At 51.5% G+C, this 18,791-nt stretch overlaps 1 protein-coding gene across 1 annotated transcript in view; it reads left to right on the top strand.

Moving 5' to 3' along the window:
* Window positions 1–18,791, top strand: part of LOC119964794 — a 192,099-nt gene that overhangs the window by 71,203 nt on the left and 102,105 nt on the right. Inside the window, exons 20-22 of the mRNA XM_038794788.1 lie at window positions 590–850; window positions 993–1,247; window positions 7,896–8,156. Of these exons, the coding sequence (XP_038650716.1) occupies window positions 590–850; window positions 993–1,247; window positions 7,896–8,156 (777 nt within the window). The remainder of the gene's footprint in view (window positions 1–589; window positions 851–992; window positions 1,248–7,895; window positions 8,157–18,791) is intronic.

The raw sequence follows: 18,791 nt of genomic DNA, 5'->3' as shown, positions 1-18,791 counted from the left end.
ACATTGTACATTAATAATGCCACCTCACGTTTAGTATATTGCAAATTGCTACTGTTAATCTAAGTTGCAAACTCATTCATCAAGCCATTAATCATAGTATTATGGGTCGGTTAGCTCAGTTGACTGAACAGCTGGTTCATGGTGCCAAGCAACACCAACAGCACAGGTTCAATTCCTGTACCAGCTGATGTCATTTGAGTGACCCTACCTTCTTAACCTTGTCCCTCATCAAAGGTGTTGTGACCTTAAGGTTAAATCACAACTAGTCAGCTCTCAAAGGGGAGACCATGGCCACATTTACATTCTAATCACAGCATGTTGTGATCAAACTTTGAGTTATCCTGTTGCAGAGCTAATTTTCAGGAAATAATGGAATCTTCGAATCCTTCAATTGTAAAATGGTTACAGCATCAAAGGAACACTTATGACCCTTTGAGGCAATGCAGCTTGTCTGCGAGAGCAATTTAGATAGTACCATTCCCCTGCCCCTTCCCTATAGACTGCAAAATTATGATATTGTTTTGCTTTAAAAGTATATATGCAGTATTAAATTTATTAAAGACTTAAAATGTGTTTTCTCCTCCTACAGTGCCTTGTATCCCACAGAATGTGATCGCTTACATGGACTGTGAAAGTAACAATGTGTCAGTGTTTTGGGATCCCAGTAACGGCACAGAGTCCTACCTTGTAACAGCCCAAGGAAACAGTGGTCATTGGGCCTCATGCAATGCAACAGACACAGAATGTGTGATCTCAGATGTGTATTGTGGACTGAGCTACTATATAACTGTGCAGGCAATCCGCATGCAGTGTAACAGCTCACAGAGCTCTGCTGTCACAGTGAAAACAGGTAATTCTAGACAAGAATTTTAAATGAGGAATTCTAAAATAAATACACAATAGTTGGATAATAGTCATTTTTCTATCTTATAGACAGTTACGCAGCTCAGTATTTCTCCATGAGGGAATGTTGATGAATTTTCTTTTTGCAGTACCATGTGTCCCACAGAATGTTGATGCTCTCATGAACTGTGATGCTGGATATATGTCCGTCTCATGGGAGTTAAGTCAAGGTGCAATATCATACATTGCCACTGCGGAAGGGAGCAATGTGCAACAATGCAGCGCTAATGAAACATTGTGTGATATCACTGAGCTGCACTGTGGAGAAACCTACACCATCACAGTTCGTGCACACGATGATTCATGTGACACAGCTGAAAGTGCTTCCATCACAAAGAAAACAGGTAACTAAAGAGAAGTGGACTTTTCCATATTACTAATTCCTGCATCAAACTCATGCATAAGAGATTAGTGTGTAAAATTAAAGTGCATGGGATTAGGGACAGTGTATTGAGATGGATAGAAAACTGGTTGACAGACAGGAAACAAAGAGTAGGAATTAACACACAAGAGAAAATGCTGGAAAATCTCAGCAGGTCTGGCAGCATCTGTAGGGAGAGAAAAGAGCTAACGTTTTGAGTCCGATGACTCTTTGTCAAAGCTAACAGACAGAGAAAGTGAGAAATGTTTATACTGTGGAGTAAGAATGAAAGATGAGTCATAGCCATTGAAACACAGAGAAACAGAGTGTTGCTAGCCACAGAAACCAAGGGGAAAGAGTGTTAATGGCAGTCCCCTAGAGGACAAAAGATGTGAAAGGTCAAGCAGCAGAAAAACTAACATCAGAGGATGAACTGGAGATGTGGGGGGAGGGGAAGGGGGAAGCAAAGAGGAGAAAGATTAAGGAAAGGTGGATAAGATTGGAGGGGGGGGGGGGGATTAAACATATATTAAGAAAGAAAGAAATGGTAAAAGACAGTTAAAATGAAATGGAATGAAAACAAATGGGTCGAGGTGGGGTTGAGCTGATTATCTGAAGTTGTTGAATTCGATGTTGAGACCGGAAGGCTGTAGCATGCCTAACCAGAAGATGAGATGTTGTTCCTCCAGTTTGCGTTGCGCTTCACTGGAACATTGCAGCAGGCCAAGAACAGACATGTGGGCATGGGAGCAGGGTCTTTTGTTAAAATGGCAAGCAACAGGAAGGTCAGGGTCCTGAATGCGCACAGACCGAAGATGCTCAGCAAAGCGATCACCCAGTCTGTGTTTGGTCTCTCCGATATAGAGGAAACCACATTGGGAGCAGCGAATGCAGTAGATCAAATTGGAAGAGATGCTGCTTAACCTTGAATGAGTGTTTTGGGCCTGGAATGTTAAGCATGGAAGAGGTAAAGGGGCAGGTGTTACACCTTCTGCGATTGCATGGGAAGGTGCCATAGGTGATGGGAGAGGTACTGGGTATGGTGGAGGAGTGGACTAGATTGTCTCGGAGGGAACAGTCTCTATGGAATGCTGACAGAGGGAGTGAAGGGAAGATGTGTTTGTGGTGGCATCACGCTGGAGTTGATGAAAATTGCGAAGGATTATGCTTTGCATACGGAGGCTGGTGGGATGAAATGTGAGAACGAGGGAGACTCTACCCTTGTTCTAGGAGGGAGGGGAAGGGGCGAGGGTAGTGGCGCAGGAGATGGACCGCACACTGTTGAGGGCCCTGTGTACAACTGTAGGTGGGAAATCACGGTTGAGGAAGAAGGAACACATTTTCGAAGTGCCATTTTGGAAAGTGGCATCGTCGGAACAAATGCGACGGAGGCGAAGGAGCTGAGAGAAAGGGATGGAGTCTTTACAGGATGTAGGGTGCAAAGAGCTGTAGTCCAGATAGCTGTGGGAGTCAGTGGGCTTGTAGTGGATATTAGTGGATAGTCTATTGCTGGGAATGGAGACAGACAGATCAAGGAAGGGAAGGGAAGTGTCTGAAATGGACCAGTTGAAAGTGATGGAGGGGTGGAAACTGGAAGCAAAGTTGATGAATTTTCCAGGTCTGGACGAGAGCACGACTTGGCACCAAAATAGTCATCAATGTATCGGTAAAGGAGTTGTGGGAGGGGACCTGGATAGGCCTGGAACAAGGAATGTTCCACATACTCCATAAAAAGGCAAGTGTAGTAGGACCCATGCAGGTACCCATTTCTACACCTTTGATTTGGAGAAAGTGAGATGAGTTAAAGGAGAAGTTTTTTTTTAAATATAATTTTATTGGAATTTTTTACAGAAAATATAAAACATAACGACAAACAATGAAATGCAGCAAAATAACCCATTATAACTGTAACACCCCCAGACCGTATGTATCACATCCCCCCACCCCCCCCAACCCCAATGAACAACAAAAGAACTTAAAAATAAATTAAAATTAAATAAACAAACATAGTCATTGTCCGCCCCCCCCCCTTTTTCCCTCCCCCTTCCCCCCCCTCCCCCCCCCCCCCCCGGGTTGCTGCTGCTACTGTCCCTGTACCCTATCGTTGAGCCAGAAAGTCGAGAAAAGGTTGCCACCGCCTAAAGAACCCTTGTACCGACCCTCTCAGGGCGAATTTGACCTTCTCTAGCTTAATGAAACCCGCCATGTCATTGATCCAGGTCTCCACGCTTGGGGGCCTCGCATCCTTCCATTGTCGCAAGATCCTTCGCCGGGCTACTAGGGACGCAAAGGCCAGCACACCGGCCTCTTTCGCCTCCTGCACTCCCGGCTCCACCACAACCCCAAAAATCGCGAGTCCCCATCCTGGCTCGACCCTGGATCCCACCACCCTCGACACCGTCCTCGCCACCCCCTTCCAGAACTCCTCCAGTGCCGGGCATGCCCAGAACATATGGGCATGGTTCGCTGGACTCCCCGAGCACCTGACACACCTGTCTTCACCCCCAAAGAACCTACTCATCCTCGTCCCAGTCATGTGGGCCCGGTGCAGCACCTTGAATTGGATGAGGCTAAGCCGCGCACACGAGGAGGAAGAATTAACCCTCTCCAGAGCATCAGCCCATGTCCCGTCTTCGATCTGTTCCCCCAGTTCCCTCTCCCACTTAGCTTTCAGCTCCTCTACTGACGCCTCCTCCACCTCCTGCATAACCTTGTAGATATCAGATATCTTCCCCTCTCCGACCCAGACCCCCAAAAGCACCCTGTCGCTCACCCCCCTCGCGGGAAGCGAAGGGAATCCCTCCACCTGTCGCCTAGCAAATGCCTTTACCTGCAGATACCCGAACATGTTTCCCGGGGGGAGCCCAAATTTCTCCTCCAACTCCCCCAGGCTCGCAAACCTCCCATCAATAAACAGGTCCCTCAGCTGTCTGATGCCCGCTCTGTGCCAACCCTTAAATCCCCCATCAATGTTCCCCGGGACGAACCTATGGTTCCCCCTTAACGGAGCCTCCATCGAGCCCCCCACTTCTCCCCTATGTCGCCTCCACTGCCCCCAAATCTTGAGGGTAGCCGCCACCACCGGACTCGTGGTATACCTCGTAGGAGGGAGCGGCCACGGCGCCGTTACCAGGGCCCCCAGGCTTGTATCTCCACAGGACGCCCTCTCCATCCGTTTCCATGCTGCCCCCTCCCTCTCCATTACCCACTTGCGCACCATCGACACATTGGCCGCCCAATAATACCCCGAGAGATTGGGTAACGCCAGCCCCCCCCCATCTCTACCCCGCTCCAAGAAGACCCTCTTCACCCTCGGGGTCCCATGCACCCAAACAAAGCTCATGATGCTGCTGGTCACCCTTCTAAAAAAGGCCCTAGGGATAAAGATGGGCAAACACTGAAAAAGGAACAAGAACCTCGGGAGAACCGTCATTTTGACGGACTGCACTCTACCCGCCAACGATAGCGGCACCATGTCCCACCTTTTAAATTCCTCCTCCATCTGCTCCACCAGCCTGGTAAAATTAAGCTTATGGAGAGTCCCCCAACTCCTGGCCACCTGCACCCCCAGGTATCTGAAACTCTTCACTGCCCTCTTAAATGGGAGTCTCCCAATTCCCTCCTCCTGATCACCCGGGTGTACTACAAATACCTCACTCTTGCCTAAATTTAACTTATAGCCCGAGAAGCCCCCAAATTCCGCTAACAGCTCCATCACCCCCGGCATTCCCCCTTCTGGATCCGCCACATACAACAGCAGGTCGTCCGCATACAGCGATACACGATGTTCCTCCCCACCCCGCACCAGACCCCTCCATCTCCCTGACTCCCTCAACGCCATAGCCAAAGGTTCAATCGCCAGTGCAAAGAGCAAGGGGGACAGGGGGCACCCCTGCCTGGTCCCATGGCAGAGCCTAAAGTACTCCGATCTCCTTCCATTGGTAACTACACTTGCCATCGGAGCCGCGTAGAGCAGCCTCACCCATTTGATGAATCCCTCCCCGAATCCAAACCGCTCCAGCACCTCCCACAGGTACCCCCCACTCAACTCTATCAAACGCTTTCTCCGCATCCAGCGCCACCACTATCTCCCCCTCCACTGCCGGCATCATAATAATATTTAGCAGTCTCCGCACATTCGTGTTGAGCTGCCGTCCCTTGACAAATCCTGTCTGATCCTCGTGTATCACCCCGGCACACAATCCTCTATCCTGGTGGCCAGGATCTTCGCCAGCAACTTAGCGTCAACATTGAGGAGCGAGATAGGCCTGTATGATCCACACTGCAAGGGGTGTTAAAGGAGAAGTTGTTGAGAGATAGAACGAGTTCAGCCAGACGGAGGAGAGTGGTGGTGGATGGGAATTGTCCGGGCCTCTTTTTGAGAAAGAAGCGAAGAGCTCTCAGGCCATCCTGGTGTGGGATGGAGGTGTAGAGGGATTGCACATCCATGGTGAATAGAATGCAGTTTGGGCCCGTGAACTGGAAGCTGTCAATATGACACAGTGCATCAGAGGAATCCCGGATGTAGGTGGGGAAGGAATGGACCAGAGGTGTGAGGATGGAATCAAGATAAGAGGAAATAAGTTCGGTGGGGCAAGAGCATGCTGACACAATGGGCCTGCCGGGACAGTCCTTTTTGTGGATTTTGGGAAGTAGTTAAAAGCGGGCTGTCCAGGATTGGGAGACTATGAGGCTGGAAGACGTAGGGGGAAGGCATCTGGAGGAAATGAGGTCGCTAATGGTCTTGGAGATAATGGCTTGATGTTCAGTGGTCTGGTCATGGTCCAGGGGGAGTTAAGAGGAAGTATTGGAGAGTTGGCGCTCAGCCTCTGCGAGGTAGAGGTCAGTGCGCCAGACGACAACAGCAACCCCCTTTGTCGGCAGGTTTGATGACAAAGTCGGGGTTAGACCTGACGGAGTGAAGAGCAGAAAGTTCGGATGGCGAGAGGTTGGAATGGGTGAGGGGGGGCAGAAAAATTAAGATGGCCAATGTCCCGTTGACAGTTCTCAATGAAAAGATCAAGGTCAGGTAATTGTCCCAGTGAGGGGGTCCACTTGGAGGCAGAATGTTGGAGGCACATGAAAGGATCAGTGGAACGGGGGGAGGATTCTTGCCCAAAGAAGTGGGCACGGAGACGACAGCGACGAAAGAAGAGTTCAACATCACGTCGAGCCCGGAATTCATTGAGATGGGGCGTAAGGGCGTAAGCAAAGCTGAGTCCTTTGCTGAGAACAGCACGCTCAGCCTCAGAGAGGGGAAGGTCAGAGGGTATGGTGAACACATACCATTTTAGACACAGTGTAGGAATTAACAAGTCTTTTTCAAATTGTTGGGCAGTGACCAGTGGGGTACCGCAGTGATTGGTGCTGGGACCTGAGCTATTCACAATATATATTAATGATTTAGATGAGGGAACAAAATGTTGTATGGGAGGGTGAGCTGTGAGTAGGATGCAGAGAACCTTCAGTGTGATTTGGACTAGCTGGGTGAGTGGGAAAATGAATGGCAGATGCTGTATAATTTGGATAAATGCGATGTTATCCACTTTGGTAGCAAAAACGGGAAGGCAGACGATTATCTGAATGACCATAAATTAGAAGAGGGGAATGTGCAACGAGACCTGGGTATCTCTGTACACCAGTCACTGAAGGTAAGCATGCAGGTTCAGGAGGTGGTAAAGAAGGCAAATTATATCTTGGTCTTCATTGCAAGAGGATTTAAGTACAGGAGCTGGGATGTCTTGCTGCAATTATACAGGGCCTTGGTGAGGCCACACCTGGAGTATTGTGTACAGTTTTGGTCTCCTTATCTGAAGAAGGATGTTCTTGCTATAGGGGGAGTGCAGCGAAGGTTTACTAAACTGATTCCTGGGATGGCACAACAGACGTATAGGAGAGACTGAGTCGGATAAGATTGTTTTCACTGGAGTTCAGAAGAATAGGAGGGGGGTGTGGAACTCATAGAAACATAAAATTCTAACAGGATGGGACATGGTCAATACAAGAAGGATGTTCCTGATGTTGGAGGTGTTGAAAATCAGGGATCACAGTCTGAGGATGTGGGGTAGACCATTTTGGACACAGATGAGGGGAAATTTCTTCACCCGGAGAAGTGAGCCTGTGGAACTTGTTACCACAGAAAGTGGTTGAGGCCAAAACATTGTCAGCGGAATTCTCCGTCGGCAGGATCCTCTGTTCTGCCGGCAGCGCACCTGACAGCGTGGGGTGGCCACGATGGGAAATCCCATTGGTCGGCTGCTGGTTAGGAGGATCCCACTGCCGGGAAAATGCGGTTGTTTGACTGGAAAATCCCGTCTATGTTCCAAGAAGCAGTTAGATATAGCACTTCGTGCGAAGGGGAGTAAAGGCTGTGGGGAGGAAGATGGGATTAGGTTATTGAGTTGGATGATTAGGCGTGATCATAATGAATGGTAGAGCAGGCTTGAAGGGCTGAATGGCCTCCTCCTATTTTTTATGTTTCTAACCCTGATTTCTACACTGCCCCAATACTGTTCTCTACAAAAACTCACAAATCCATTTGCATGAAGATTTTAGCTAAAACAACAACTCTACCAAACATTAAGCAGCTGCTGGTCAAGTGCTCTTCATCTGGTCTTTTCATTCTTTTCAGCTTCGTGCATCCCACAGAATCTCGGAGTCCAGCTGGATTGTAACACAAACGATGCTGCTGTGTCCTGGACCCACACTAACGGTGCAATGTCATACTCTGCATCAGCAGAGGGAAGTGATGGACACGCAGTATCATGTGATACAGTCAACACACAGTGTCAAATAGCCAACCTACACTGTGGGCAGATGTATAATTTAACACTGACAGCCCTGGACAATGTATGTGACACTTCACAAAGCTCAATATCTGACTTCAGCACTGGTAAGTCTCTTTTATGAAAAGGATGATTCAAAACTGGTCCAATTGATCCCCACGACTGCTTGATGTGTATTGAACATTCCACATAATAAAATATCTCAAACACTGCACTGACACAGAGAAAATGGATATTGAACAAGACTTGGGAAAAGTTGTGATTGAAGACAAGGTCTAAGTTTTAAGGAGCCTTTTTGTGAATAGACAGTGAGGTAACAAGTCTAAATTAATTCCACGCAGCAGCTCCCTCATGGTTGAAGACTCCGTCTTCAGTGATGCTGTGGAAAATGTGGGTGACCATGGGCTGGGGTGTGGGGGAAGAACAAAATATCCAGTGTGTGATTCTCCGGCCTCATTGCGATCTTGCTCAAGCGAAACGAAGCCGGTGAATAGCGAGAGAGGCCAAAAACGCAATCCATGCCAGACATCAAACAATTTGTGATGCAACCGGCCGGCTCCCATAGGCAAATTCGTAATCTCGCCATAATGTGGCGAGAAACCAATTATCATCACTTATGGCCCTTTCCATATAATTAACGAGAACTACCCCATATCAAGTGGCTTCCTGTCATTCAGCAGCCTCCCAGCAAGTGGTCACACTGGCACCGATTAGTACTCCTTTTGACAAACGTGAACCTGACGGAAGGGCTTCTGTGGGGAGCCGAGGAGGGGAGTAGACATCTTTGCTCACAGGCAAAGTGCCCGGGGGTGCTGGCCTTGCCACCCCAGTGCTTGGTGGGACCCTCCGAAGGGCTGGGCTGTCAATGAGGCAGTGGGGAGTGCGCAGGGGGTCAACGGTGGAGGCAACTGCTCACGGCACCACCATGCCAACTCCTGGATCATGTGCACCTATTCTGGGAGCAACCCCTGTCCCTGCCCGTCTGTCCCAATGACCGCCCATAACCCCCACCGACTGCTGAGGCCTCTGGCCACGTGGCTGTAGGCTATAGCTAATAGGGAATTGGCAATCATAGTTAAATGGCCCTTCACTGTGGCACCATGCTACTCCTTGTACTGTAGGAATTGCTTTTGGGATGGGGAGTCAATGGAGGATTGGGATAACAGGAGTTCTGTGCAAGATGGTATCTTGTAACATGGGACATAGGGTGTCCTTGCAGATAGTTATGTCAAAGAAGGCTGCTGCTTAAATAAATTAGTTTGGCTAAAATCTTGGGCTCCACACCACCCATACCTTAGGCACCAAAATGCTATTCATGCCATGTGCATAAATGTCCCACCAAACTTACTCTTTTGGAGGGTATTAGTACAGGTATTTGGAGCATGTGTCAAGTACATAGAGTAGGCAGCGCGTGATGTCAGTTGCATGCAGCAGTGTTGGATTCCAGAGTTGCTTAAAGTTTTGGAATCGACAACAAATGATGTGATATGGTTTTGATTTCGACTACTTGCACCCAGTCATGGGTGCTGCTGTTACCATTCCCTTTAGTCTACAGTATGTGAGGGAGATAAAGCAGAGGCAGCTCCGAAAAAGGCAAGTTGCTTGTAAAGGGAAGAAGAGGAAGGATTGAAATGCTCTCAGCAAGAGTCTTTGGGGAGCAACCAACTCATCCTCAGCCAGAACAGTGTGTCTGCGTTTTAAGAAGGAGGCGCTCATGGAACTTTGCCATCTCTTGTATCCAGATCCACACGCAACCTCAGATCAGGGCAAGAGTGGAACTGCGAGTGGCTGTGAAGATTTTTTTTTTTAGAATTAGAATTAGAACAGTACAGCACAGAACAGGCCCTTCGGCCCTCGATGTTGTGCCGAGCAATGATCACCCTACTCTAGCCCACGTATCCACCCTATACCAGTAACCCAACAACCCCCATTAACCTTATTTTTTAGGACACTAAGGGCAATTTAGCCTGGCCAATCCACCTAACCCGCACATCTTTGGACTGTGGGAGGAAACCGGAGCACCCGGAGGAAACCCACGCACACACGGGGAGGACGTGCAGACTCCGCACAGACAGTGACCCAGCCGGGAATCGAACCTGGGACCCTGGAGCTGTGAAGCATTGATGCTAACCACCATGTTACAGTGCTGCCCACATGTCCATGACAGGGCAGCACGGTGGTGCAGTGGTTAGCACTGCTGCCTCATGCAATATGGAACTGACAGAAATAGATACCTGGTGCCCGCCAGCAATGGTACAACACGGGGTGGGCATCCAAGCTACAAAGACTATGGATGGGATTCTCCGTCCCGCTGCACCCATTTTCTGGTGTGGCGCTACCCCCGCCGACAGTGCGATTCTCCCTCCCGGCAGCCGGCCAATTGGGTTTCCCATTATGGTCACCCCCACGCCGTCGGGAAATCCGCGGGCATGAGTGCACTGCCGGCGAAATGGAGGATGCCGCCGATGGAGAATCCAGCTCGTCACGTTTCCAAGAGAGTGGGTGGGGTGAATTTGAGCCCGCATTCTCCACCTGTGAGAAACTCGGCGGGGGCTCGAGTTTAAAAATTCTCTCCAGCGTATTTGGATTCTGGAATTTTCCCCTGATGGAACATTGCGAATCGCGGTGCGGAAGCCTGGGAACCTCATTTTAATACATTAGCTTGTCATTAGCGAGCACGCTTTCCAGACCATCTGCCCTCACGGAAATGCCAGCATTATTTACAACAGGTTTACAAAGCATGAATCTGGCCGCCTCACCTTGGAGGGGGATATCGGAGGTGAGTGCTCAAGCAACCATGGTTATCCAGGCTCTTCACTACTCAGGATGCACCGGAGAGGACGCAGATAAGTTCAACTTGGGAGGAGGGGTCGCCACTAGGCCTTACCTTCCATTCTCTTTGGGGTTCCCCTTGCTTTAAGGAGGTCTGGAGCATGGCATGCAGGCATTGCTCCCTGCGTCCTCCTTGATGGACCTATGGCCAAATCACCGCTGAGGGAGTGCCCATCCTTACTGGAAGATGGAAAGTGGGTGGGAGGAGGTGAATACTGAGGGTCAACACTGGGAGTGACTGTGAGCTTACTGGGTGGGGTCCCATGAGAGGCCCGACTGCAAGGGCAGAGTGGGGTTCTCAGGAATGGGTTGCATTACTGCCGAGTGAGGAATGAAGACCCTGTCACTTGAGGAAGCACAATTGAATTGTCTGTAGAATCCCACACTCAGGTTCTCTGAGGACCAAGGAGTTAAGCTCTATTGAATATCAGTTGCACTTGTCAAGCAAGTTTGTCTCTCAGAATAAGTGTGTATGGCTGTGAAATTGGATAATGAGGGTGCCCTCCAGATTACGTGAGACCGGTGAACTAAGTGCTCGCGCGGCATCTCCTCACCACGCATCGTCAACGCCCCGGGGAATCGCTGGAGGAATATCTACATGACCTGAGGGTACTCGCTCGGAACTGTAACTACAAGGACGTCACGGCCTCGCATCACATGGAACTCGCCATCCGGGACACCTATGTGGCTGGAGTTTGGTCCAACTACGTCAGACAGCGCCTGCTCGAAAAGGGCGCCCTCGACCTAGAAGAGACGGTAAAACTATCCACCTCATTAGAGGGAGCCTTCCAGAGCCTAAATGTTTTCCCTCTGACCACGCGATTTCCTCGTGGGCGCCAGAGGCGCGGCCATCACCCAACCTGAGGGTGTCCCAGGCCTGTGCCGCGCGGCTGCTCGCCCAACCCGGGGGTCCATCTTGCTATTTCTGCAGTCAGAAGCAGCACCCTAGGCAGCGTTGCCCAGCTCGGAACGTGACGTGCAGCGACTGCGGCAAGAAAGGACATTTTGCCAAAGTTTGCTTGGCCCAACCCAAAGTTCCAAAATCGCAGGCCCGACTTACAGGCCCGCAGACTTCGCAGCGTGGCTGCGTGCCTGCCGGTACCGCCCCCTTCTGACATGTCTTCCGCTTCGTGCTATACGTGGGGACGCCATCTTTAACTCCGCCTGACACATGCGACTCATGGGGACCACCATCTTGGCTGCCATCTTCAACGGCGCCCGACATGCGCGACCGACTTGGGCCGCCATTTTGGACGCCATCTTGGGACCACCTCGCTACCACCGACCACGCTGGCTACCAGCAACTCGGCGCTGTCACTCTCGACCAGTCACGGCCCAAGCACCTCAAGAACTCCATAATGACCGTCGGGGTCAATGGGCACAACATGCCCTATCTGTTTGACTCCGGGAGCACAGAGAGCCTCATCCATCTGGACATGGTAAGGCGTTGCTCTCTCCAGATTTCCCCCGTGTCCCAAACAATCTCCCTCCCTTCCGGATCACATTCACTGCAGATCCGGGGATACAATGTCGCGAACCTCGCGATACAGGGCGCGAGTCCACCAATTTTAAACTCTGTGTCCTCCCCCATCTCTGCAATCCTCTCTTGTAAGGACTGGATTTCCGGTGCAACGTCACAAGCCTGACCCTGAAGTTCAGCGGATCCCGACCCCCTCTCGCCATATGTAGCCTCGCGACCCTTAAGGTCACCCCTCCCTCGCTCTTCGATGCCTCACCTCCGACTGTAAACCCGTCGCCACCAGGAACAGGCGGGTCAGTGCCCAGGACAGGAATTTTATCAAGTCGGAGGTCCAGCAGCTCTTGAGGGAAGGGATCATTGAGGCCAGTAATAACCCCTGGAGAGCCCAAGTGGTGGTCGTCAGGACCGGGGAAAAGAATCGGATGGTTGTAGACTACAGCCAAACCATAAATCGGTACACGCAACTCGATGTGTACCCACTTACCCGCATAGCGGATATGGTTAATCAGATTGCACACTACCGGGTTTTCTCCACGGTAGATCTGAAGTCCGCATAGCACCAGCTTCCGATCTGCCCGGAAGACCGCCACTACACTGCCTTTGAAGCAGACAGCCGCCTCTTCCACTTCCACAGGATCTCCTTCGGCGTCACCAATGGGGTCTTCAAAAGAACGATGGACCGAATGGTTGACCAGTACGGGCTGCGGGCCACGTTTCCCGACTTGGATAACGTCACCATCTGCGGCAATGATCAGCAGGTCCACGACGCTAACCTTCAGAAGTTCCTCCAAACTGCCCAATCCCTTAATCTCACCTACAACAAGGAGAAATGCATTTTTCGCACAACCCGACTCACCATCCTCGGCTATGTAGTGGAAAACGGAGTCCTAGGGTCTGACCCCGACCGCATGCCCCCCCCCTCCTGCATCTCCCCCTTCCTCACTGCCCCAAGGCCCTGAAAAGATGCCTGGGGTTCTTCTCATATTATGCCCAGTGGGTCCCCAACTATGCGGACAAAGCCCGCCCACTTATCAAAGCCACCATCTTTCCCCTGACGACTGAGGCCCGCCTGGCCTTCAGCTGCATCAAGGCAGACATTACCAAGGCTGCGATGCACGCGGTGGACAAGTCCATCCCTTCCAGGTGGAGAGCGATGCGTCAGATTTCGCCCTGGCCGCTACCCTTAACCAGGCAGGCAGGCCCGTGGCCTTCTTTTCCCGTACCCTCAACGCCTCCGAGATTCAACACTCCTCTGTCGAAAGGGAAGCTCAAGCCGTTGTGGAAGCTGTGTGGCATTGGAGGCACTGCCTGGCCGGTAGGAGGCTCACCGTCGTCACCTACCAACGGTCGGTAGCCTTTATGTTCAACAACACACAGTGGGGCAAGATCAAGACTGATAAGATCTTGAGGTGGAGAATCGAACTCTCCACCTATAATTACGATATCGTGTATTGTCCTGGGAAGCTCAATGAGCCCCCAGGTGCCCTGGCCCACGGCACATTCGCCAGCGCGCAAAATGACCGACTTCAGGCCATCCACAATGACCTGTCACCTGTAATCAAGGCCCGCAACATGCCCTACTCCACCGAGGTGGTCAGGGCCATGACCAGGGACTACCAAGTCTGCGCGGAGTGCAAGCTGCACTTCTATCGGCCAGACAAGGCCCACCCACTGAAGGCCTCCCTCCCCTTTGAGCGCCTCAGCATCGATTTCAAAGGGCCCCTCCCCTCCACTGACCACAATGTGTACCTGCTCGGTAAGGGCATCGCCTTGAGCAGGACTACCAGCTACAACCCCCGGGGAAACGGACAGGTGGAGAGAGAGAATGCGACGGTATGGAAGGCCGTCCTTCTGGCCCTACGGTCTAGAAGTCTCCCGGTTTCCTGCTGGCAGACGCTCTCCCCGATGCGCTCCACTCCATTCGGTCGCTCCTCTGCACAGCCACGAACGAGACCCCTCACGACCGTCTTTTTGTCTTCCCCAGTAAGTCCATCTCCGGGGTTTTTCTTCCGTCCTGGCTGACAACACCGGGGCCTATCCTCCTCCGGAAGCACGTGAGGAGCCATAAGTCCGACCCCCTGGTTGAGAGGGTCCAGCTCCTACATGCCAACCCTCAGTATGCCTACATGGCACACCGCGACAGATGACAGGATACCGTCTCCCTCCGGGATCTGGCACATGCCGGTTCCCCAGCGACCATCAGCAACGCGGCCCCCCCTTCACCGCCTATCACCACCAACCGAATCCCTCACGGTGGGCTACCAGCTGCCCCCCTGGGGATCCTGAACACCGCCCCCGCCCCTACACAGCCTACACCCCCCCTTCCCCCATCGCCGACACACCGTGATGAAGCTCCAGACAACACGCTCCCGGAGTCAACAAGTCCAACACCCGCGCCCGCAGCGAAGCCGGAGCTGAGGCGATCACAGAGAACGATTAAGGCTCCGGACTGACTCGATATGTGAGCCCACTTCACCCCCGCTGGACTTCAATTTTTAACAGGGGGTGAATGTGGTGAACGTATTGCTCCTGCAATTCACCACTATTGTATTGTATTATGTTGATGCCCCTGTGGGCTCTGCCTGTGGCTCCGCCCCCTCGGGGGTGGTATATAAACCTGCAGCCTGTAGGCGGCACTCAGTACAGAGCAGTCGTAGGCAGGCACAGATCTAGCTTATAAAAACCACTGTTCACTTCTCGTGTGAATTGATGGTTGTATCAGGGGTCGCTCGAGGAATGGACGGGCAAAATGTGCCTGTGAGACTCCGAGTGTCCAGGCGTGTAATCTTGGTGGAGTTGAAGGGACAGGTGTGGGGAAATGCCAGTTTGAGAGGGGAGGGCATGAGGCTTAATGCAGTGTTTTTCAAACTTTTTTTCTGGGGACCCATTTTTACCAACCCATGCCGGCCGACCTTCATGACCCACCATTTTCCCTTACCTTTAATGCGACAAATGAGCCTGCTTAATCCTCACAATCTCACTTGCTTTGTAATTCAATGATAAATTTCTGCATGGGTTGTTCATTAGAGGTCCTGGAGATCACACCAGCACTGCTTTATCCTGCCGTAGACTTTACTGTGAAACTCTCTCCAGCAGATTCAGTGCTGAGATCCTGGCCTGTTTGCGTCTCTGGCCTTCTCTTCCTCAGTCCAAAAAGATCCATCTTCAGTTCTTCATACAGTCCTGTTGCCTGCTTGCTGGCAGCTACAAAACGGAGGAAGCTCTCCTCAGTAATTTTGCGCCCAGAGCATGTGATGTCAGTGTACTGGGCATGTGACTCCCCGCCGTCGCTTCTGGCGGGAAGACTCCATCGAATTTTTTTTTAAATCTGCTCGGCCATTGGGCATTTCTTCCCGCGATCTGGAACGCCACGACCGATCACTCCGTGACCCTCGAGACAACCGCCTGCGGGTTGCGACTCTGAGTTTGAAAATGACTGGCTTAATGGATCGGCATTCACAAAGGGGGAAACACATGGTGGACATCCCAGAGGGGCAGAGGTCTGAGGGCTAGGCCCTTCTCAGGAATTCTCAATGCTCTCTTCAGTTTCCTTCTCTTTTCATTGCATGATTCTGGAGAATCATGGAGCCTGCCGAGTTGGCAGCAATAGAGCAGCAGCAGAGACAGAGATGTGCTGCTGCACACAGCCAGGACCAGCGCCCTGCAGAGGAGGGTAGGGCTGGGACCTCGCCTCTATAGGGAGCAGCACCACAGAGGGAACAGCCATATTTAAGACTGCACCAGCTAAGGGTCTTTCGACATTGGACTTCCTACCTACAAATGTCGGAACCAGAGTGCCAGAGAAGACTGTGCCAGATGATGGCACCTTTGCCAAGTCCTACAGGAGCTGGCACCACATGGGATGGGTGGACACCCACTACCCATGGGCCTTAAAGTTACTGCCACCTGAACTGCTGTGCAAGCGGCTCATTTCAGGACAGCACTGATTATCTGTGTGGCATCGCCCAGTTACCCACACACAAATGCATTAGGGAGGTACCAGATGGCCTTTATGTGAGGACCAACATGTATATCAACTAGGACCAGGAGAGCCAAGATGCCAGGACCATGGACATTTCCCACTTAGCTGGCATGCCCCAAGTGCAGGGTGTGATAGACTGCACCCATATGGCCCTGCAGTCTCACGGCATTATGTGATGCCATTCATGAACCACAAGGGACATCACTTCCTCAACATCCAGATCGTTTGTGATCACATGTGTGAATTATGTAGGTTTGTGCCTGTTTCCCAGGGAGTGTCCATAGCAGTTATATCCTGAGGTGCTCGTAGGTCTCAGACATGTTTGAGGGAAGTGACCGGTGGGATGATTCCTCGGGGACAAGGGATACCCAATAAGGTGGTTGATGATGCGGGTGGGGAGGCCACAAACTAAGGTGGAGACTCGCTATAATGAGGCTCATGCATCAACGTGCGTGCTGGTTGAGCAGGCGATTAGACAGTTAAAGATGTGCTTCCGGTGTCTGGACCCGTCAGGGCTGTTCTCCAGTACAGCCCCCAGAGGGTGTCCCGCATAATTGTGGCCTGCTGTACTCTCCACAGCTTGGCGTTGTAGAGGGTAGACCACCTGGAATAGGAGGAGATGGAGGACAGCCACATCTCCTCGGATGAGGAGAAGGAGGAAGGTCCTCGGGCTATGGCCAGGGCTTGCTTGGGCCGCTGAGCTAGTTTGGGGATGAACAGAACTAGGGGTGTGGAAATATCCCACTGTGGGGACTGCTATCTCAGTATTAGTGTGGTGCCAGCGGGAGCTTTCTGTAATGGTGTCGATAGCACGGGCAGGGTGCTGAAGCCATTGGTCAGACACTGCAGGAGAATGATAATGATTTGCATTGAGGACTGAGCAAATGCTCCTCTCTTCCTCAATAATATGTCTGACTCCTGCCTGACAGAGAGATGAACACGTCTTGCCAAGGAAATGGCTTATTTTGGGGTTTAGAATCGCTGCTGGCAGCAGCACATCTTCACTGAGTCATCAGTGTGGGAGGTGAGGGAGACAGCACTGCCACTCTCGCACTCCACAGTGATGAAGCGATGAGTGTGTGAGGGGGTTTGCGGAGCATGGCGCCGTGAAATGACAGTGTCGAGGATCTGCTATTGAATAAAGTGATGTGTTTTTTTTGCCTTAACTGGTGCCTCTGCTCACCCGTACTCACTAGGTGCCTACAGTTTGTTACACTTGGTAAACCTCACACTATGTCTCGGTATTTCCCCAGGATCCACAGATGAGGTTGGGGCAGTCTGCTGCCCTCCACACCTTGTTGCCTGAGATCACTTTGGCAGGCATCTCCTGGGGGGCTGGAACTTGATGGCCCGGGCCTACCTTCAGGCAGCACAGGTGTTGCAGTGCTACCTTCCTTGGTATTCAGGGCTAGAGGTGTATCGTTCACAGGGAGGGGAGTGTCAGATGATTGTACACCCCCGGTGTCACCTGGGTGGAGGATCTTGGGCTGTGATCCTGCTGATCCTCTTCCGTTCGGCTGCCCAGGGGCTCCAGACCAAAGGATAAAGGGGCAGCCGGAGTGAGATCCAGAATCTCCGCCGTCCTCTGCCGCTGACATTATGGGTTCCCACCAGTGCCTGCACCATGGAGCTCATGCCTTCAGCCAGGGAGTTCATGCCCTCTGCCATGGAGGTCATGAGCTGAGCATTGGAGGGCATGAGCTGAGCTATGGAGTGCACACCTCCGGCCATGGAGTGCACATCCTGCGCCCAGGTCTTCACTGTGGATGTCATCCTCACAGTGTGTGCCTCATTGAATTGCATTGACTGTGCCATCGCCATGGTCAGAAGCAATTGGACTCCTCCAGTCAGGCTTGCATTCCCAGGAGAGATTATGTTATCCCTACCTGATGCTCACAACTCTGCCTGTGCAGTTCCATCAGCTCTGAGATAAACAGACCCAGGGGCATGTCATCGGTCAGGGACTCAACAATCTCCTGGCCTCCAGTATCCCTCCAAATGATGGATCTCTGGGATGTCCCTGCCTCCACTTGCTATTGATCTTCAGCTTTGAGGTACTCAACAGTGAATGACCCAGAAGCCTGCCTACCACTTAATCCCACCGAGGTGTGAGCATCTGCACCGATGGAGGGTACGGGTGACAGCTTGACTCCTCTTCCACGGTTATATTCGAGAATTCCCCTCTGAGCTGCTCGGGCCTGGTGATTCGAAGCAGGGAGAATGAGGATGATTACATCTGCTCTCCCCTGGCTTTGTGGTAATAGACGGCTGGCATTGACTGTAACGGTTACTGGCTCTCGCTGCTTTCGTAATACCAGACTGGAGTGCCAGGCGGCTCAATGGAGGAGGATGCCTTGGAAACGAATGTTCTGTAGTTTGGATGTAATGTGGGCGACTACATGTTCTGTCATTGCTGAACACCGTCAGTCTATTTTGCTCCCTTTGCTG

This window comes from Scyliorhinus canicula, chromosome 4, assembly GCF_902713615.1.
Source record: "Scyliorhinus canicula chromosome 4, sScyCan1.1, whole genome shotgun sequence".
In the NCBI taxonomy this organism is placed as follows: domain Eukaryota; kingdom Metazoa; phylum Chordata; class Chondrichthyes; order Carcharhiniformes; family Scyliorhinidae; genus Scyliorhinus; species Scyliorhinus canicula.
Note: the sequence above shows the minus strand (reverse complement) of the source record. Positions and strands in the feature narration are given on the sequence as shown.